The sequence below is a fragment of the Frankliniella occidentalis genome, unplaced genomic scaffold, assembly GCF_000697945.3.
Source record: "Frankliniella occidentalis isolate FOCC.00 unplaced genomic scaffold, Focc_3.1 Scaffold55, whole genome shotgun sequence".
Lineage (NCBI taxonomy): Eukaryota > Metazoa > Arthropoda > Insecta > Thysanoptera > Thripidae > Frankliniella > Frankliniella occidentalis.
Window position 1 is genome coordinate 1,073,796 of NW_026267185.1, and position 3,929 is coordinate 1,077,724.

The 3,929-nt window shown below is 44.7% G+C and overlaps 1 protein-coding gene across 10 annotated transcripts in view; it reads right to left on the reverse strand.

The window, feature by feature from the left end:
• LOC113215891 (uncharacterized) overlaps positions 1 to 3,929 on the reverse strand; it is a 23,063-nt gene that overhangs the window by 17,401 nt on the left and 1,733 nt on the right. For 8 of the 10 annotated variants that reach the window (XM_052267604.1, XM_052267603.1, XM_052267605.1 and 5 more), the window contains one exon: positions 2,883 to 3,152. In XM_052267604.1, the coding sequence (XP_052123564.1) occupies positions 2,883 to 3,146 (264 nt within the window). In that variant the 5' untranslated portion in view covers positions 3,147 to 3,152. The remainder of the gene's footprint in view (positions 1 to 2,882; positions 3,153 to 3,929) is intronic. The other 2 variants (XR_008011156.1, XM_052267599.1) reach the window with 2 other exon arrangements.

Sequence of the window (3,929 nt, forward strand, 5' to 3'; positions counted from 1 at the left end):
GATACCCGGGGGATACCCGGGGGATACCCGGGGGATACCCGGGGGATACCCGGGGGATACCCGGGGGATACCCGGGGGATACTCGGGGTAAGTCTGGGGTATGTCTGGGTGACATCCGGGAAGGCCGTTTAATATTGCGGGGAGTAAGGAGTAACCGATCCCGTTGGCCACTTGCGACACAGTGACGGAGACCAGGTCGGGCAGGCACCCATGGACCCATCATGGCTCCAGACCCAGGCCCATATAGAGATATGAGTTTTGCTTCAACTGGCAAACTGTTCTACAGTTACAACTGGCGAACGAAAGAGTTCTGCAGTTAGAACTGGCAAACTTTCAGTTCGCCATTTGTAACTGGCAAACTACTAAACACTAAGATTAGCAGAGCAACCAGACATACCCCAAATGTTCCCCGAGTATCCCCCGGGTGCCCCCCGGGTACCCCCCGGGTACCTCCCCGTTCCCCCCCCGGCCCCCCCCCCCCCCCTGGGGGGGGAGCTCCAGGGTATCCCTCGGATATCCCCCGGAAATCCCCTGGTAATCCCCCGGAATCCACAGGCGTACCCTTCGTTAGGTTACCGGTGGGCCCCCGGAACGCAACTTGTTTTGGGAAAGCACTGCAAAAATGCTTCCAAAGAATACGTTCGTATTATTATCTTATGTATAATGGCAAACAATTTTCTTGGCAGTCTTCCACGAATTTTCCAGCATCACAATATGAAGTTCTCCATAAGATTGCAAACTATTTCTTTGTAATGCAAAAACACTGTATGCAAGGATTTTGACAGCTTCCCGTGAAAAGCGAAACGTATATGGAACGTATAGGGGTTATATATTAGCTGTATAAGTCTACTTTGTGAATATATCCCGTATGTGGCCGTGTACACAACCCGCACATGGCAAGTAATGGAGGGTGGGGCACATAGTGACACTTTTTTTGGAATTTGGGCTGAATTCTCTTTTGGTGGACTCAATCGAGTGGGTAGAAGTTTCTATAGGTTCTTTGAACGTTTGCCGAGGTAAATGGACCATTGGTTGCCTGGAATACAAACTTTCAGATCCTTTGAATTGGGTCTAAAGCAAGCCCTGCATTTGTCAGTAAGTACCTCGGCCTCGCCTCGGCCCTGGCCCGGAGAGCACTTAGTGATAGACGGTAAAACAAAAATTTCTACGTAACTTTCACGGGCTAAAGGGATATTTCTGACAGAACTACGCCAATTTTACCAATATTATTGAGCATTTTACACAGTTTTGGATAGTTCATGGTTTTGTTTCTGATAGAAGGAGGGCAATGATTTTCCGTTAAAATTATTTATATGGCTGCGTGCGCAGTTATTGGCCTCGCCCCTGGGGGTACGATCATTGCAGGGACACCTTAAGATTACTTGAATTTACCGAAGATTACCAAAGATAACCAGTGATTACCAGTGATTACCAGCGATTACCGGGTGATTACCAGCGATTACCGGGTGATTACCAGAGTTTACTAGAGCCAAAGTGTTCACCCTCACCCACTCTCCATCTATCGGTTAGCCGAGCCACCAGTTTAGACATCTTTAGTATAAATAGTAACAATTATGAGGCTACAATACACCTGATTACCGCAGTTGGGCACCCCTCGCAGTAAACATTAATTTTGATAAATTTGTCATGAAATTCATTGACACTTCCAACTTAGGAACAGTGTTATTAAATTTAATAACGGCAACTTCATTACACACCATTGAATTTTCATTACACGCCCATTTTCAGTGCTTGTTATGACATTTTCATAACAATGTTATTAAATTTTCATCACATGTTTATAAAACAGTTACGAAATTGCCTTCGACCAGAGGCAGCATGAGACTACGTGACAGCTCGCCCACTTTCAGGCATTCCTCGCGGCCGATTGGTCAAGGGCGAGGAATTCGCAATCCAAGGGTTCCGGGTTCATCTCCCGGTAATGTGCGGTAACCTTGCATGGTTAGGGCCTTCAAACCATGGGTCCTAGAAATAAAGGCTGGTGTCCCGTAGGTCTAAAACAAATAGGCCGATGTCGGGCGCTGATTTTTTCGTCACTCGTCAACTCGTTATACACGAGGAAAAATACTAGCAAGATACTCGCGGCTACTCGCGAAAAATTCGCGAAAACTCGCGAAAAATTCTTCGAATTCTTCGAATACTCGCCATTACTCTCATAAACGCGCGGATACTCGCTTATACTCTCGAATACTCGCGGATACCCACGCAAATCGTTGTACACCCACTTGGAGTTGGAGAGTCGAGGACCCCTCGGATTTTTTGAGCAAGGTCCGATGTTTTGAGCGCCGCTCCGTTAGGACATCGAACTTTTTGTTTTCATTGAAATGCGGGCGAACTATTGGCAAAACGTCGAAAGTACTCAACACACAAACGGAGGATGAATGTCTCACCTACATTTTCGGTCTTGGAAGTTTTCGTCATATTCCGCATGGTTTGCCCAGGGAAAGGTCCGCTGTCCATTCCGCGCGGCGCTCAAAACATCGGACTTGCTTAAAAAGTAAGCTAAGCGCACGACATCGGCCTCTTTGTTTTAGACGCGTGGGACATCGGCCTTTGTACTTGGGAGCCATCGTAAAATCCGTTAGTGGGTTGAGAGGTTAAATACGCCAAACAAAATTCTTTTAAAAATTTGTCATTTTTTAAATGAAATCTGTTATGAAAGTAAATGACTAAATTATAATAAGAATTTATAACATTGTAATGAAATTGTAATGAAAATTGCTTCATATTAATGTTATTAAAATGTAAACAATTTATTTTAACAGTGAACTAGAAGCAGAAGCAGCGGATCCGGTAGGCCCGGTAGCGAAGTTGGTGGCGGTGCGTAACGGCCGCAGCGCCACCACCCGTGTACCACGTACCCTTGTAATCGACGTTAGTCCTTTATTGTACCTTACGTCTGCACTGGCTAAATTTCCGCCATGTCGCCCTGCAGTGAACGTTACATTGCTTAGTCGAATATGGTGTTTCTTATCCGTGCAGTGCTTCATTTCATAGAACTTAGAGACCAGTGTAGTATGCTCGTCTTTCCCTTCGACGATAGAGGATTTGTTAAGCAGTGTTGACGTGAATCCGATCACTAGTAGCAGGTCTATGCAGGAAGCCCTGGCTTCTTTAAGTGCCATCACTTTCTGAAATGAACAGTTATCAAATTATTCAGTTATACTTTCCTTTTGTAGATGTGCACTACATGAAACGGGTGCAGCTTCAGCTTCGTGCCTTTTAAAGGATTTTTTGATTTAATTCCTGTGGAAAGGCATGAAAGGAGTTCACTCCTAAAATGCGTGTTCATCGGGTGAATTCCCTAACTTCTGCAAGATTGCATGAGTGGTGCCTATCTACTAAACGGGCGATAAGACTCTTCCAGCTAACTATCGCCTAGTTAGCATCCTTAGTGCAAAGACAAAAAAAAAATGAAAAATAAAATGCACTATTACCCTTTTCATATTTTTTATCAATGAAACCTTATAAATTCTACCGACTTACTAACCACTAACTTCACTCTGTAATTGTATAAATAATGATATACCGGCTATGCTCTCAGGACCTATGCGCCAAAGCAAATAAAGAGTGAGTAAATAATTGTCTCAAAATAGCCACGAAGGCAATAGAAGCATCATGGCGAATTCCGCGCTAAAATAAGCTCATAGTTATAGTGATCAACTCTGTTAGATATCCACAATTCTGAGGCATTGAGAGTCCAACACCCACAACAAGGAGCTGTTTGTTACTTGTCACTGTTGGACATATATATAATATAGAACAAACTCCAGGTAAGTTCTCTGTCATCGCCGAGCCCCATGCACTGAAATATCGTGAAAATAATTCATTAATCGAATGCATTACTTTCAAACAGGGGCGCCGGAAGTGGGGGGCAGGGGGGGCCAAATGCCCCCCCTGAATCGGCT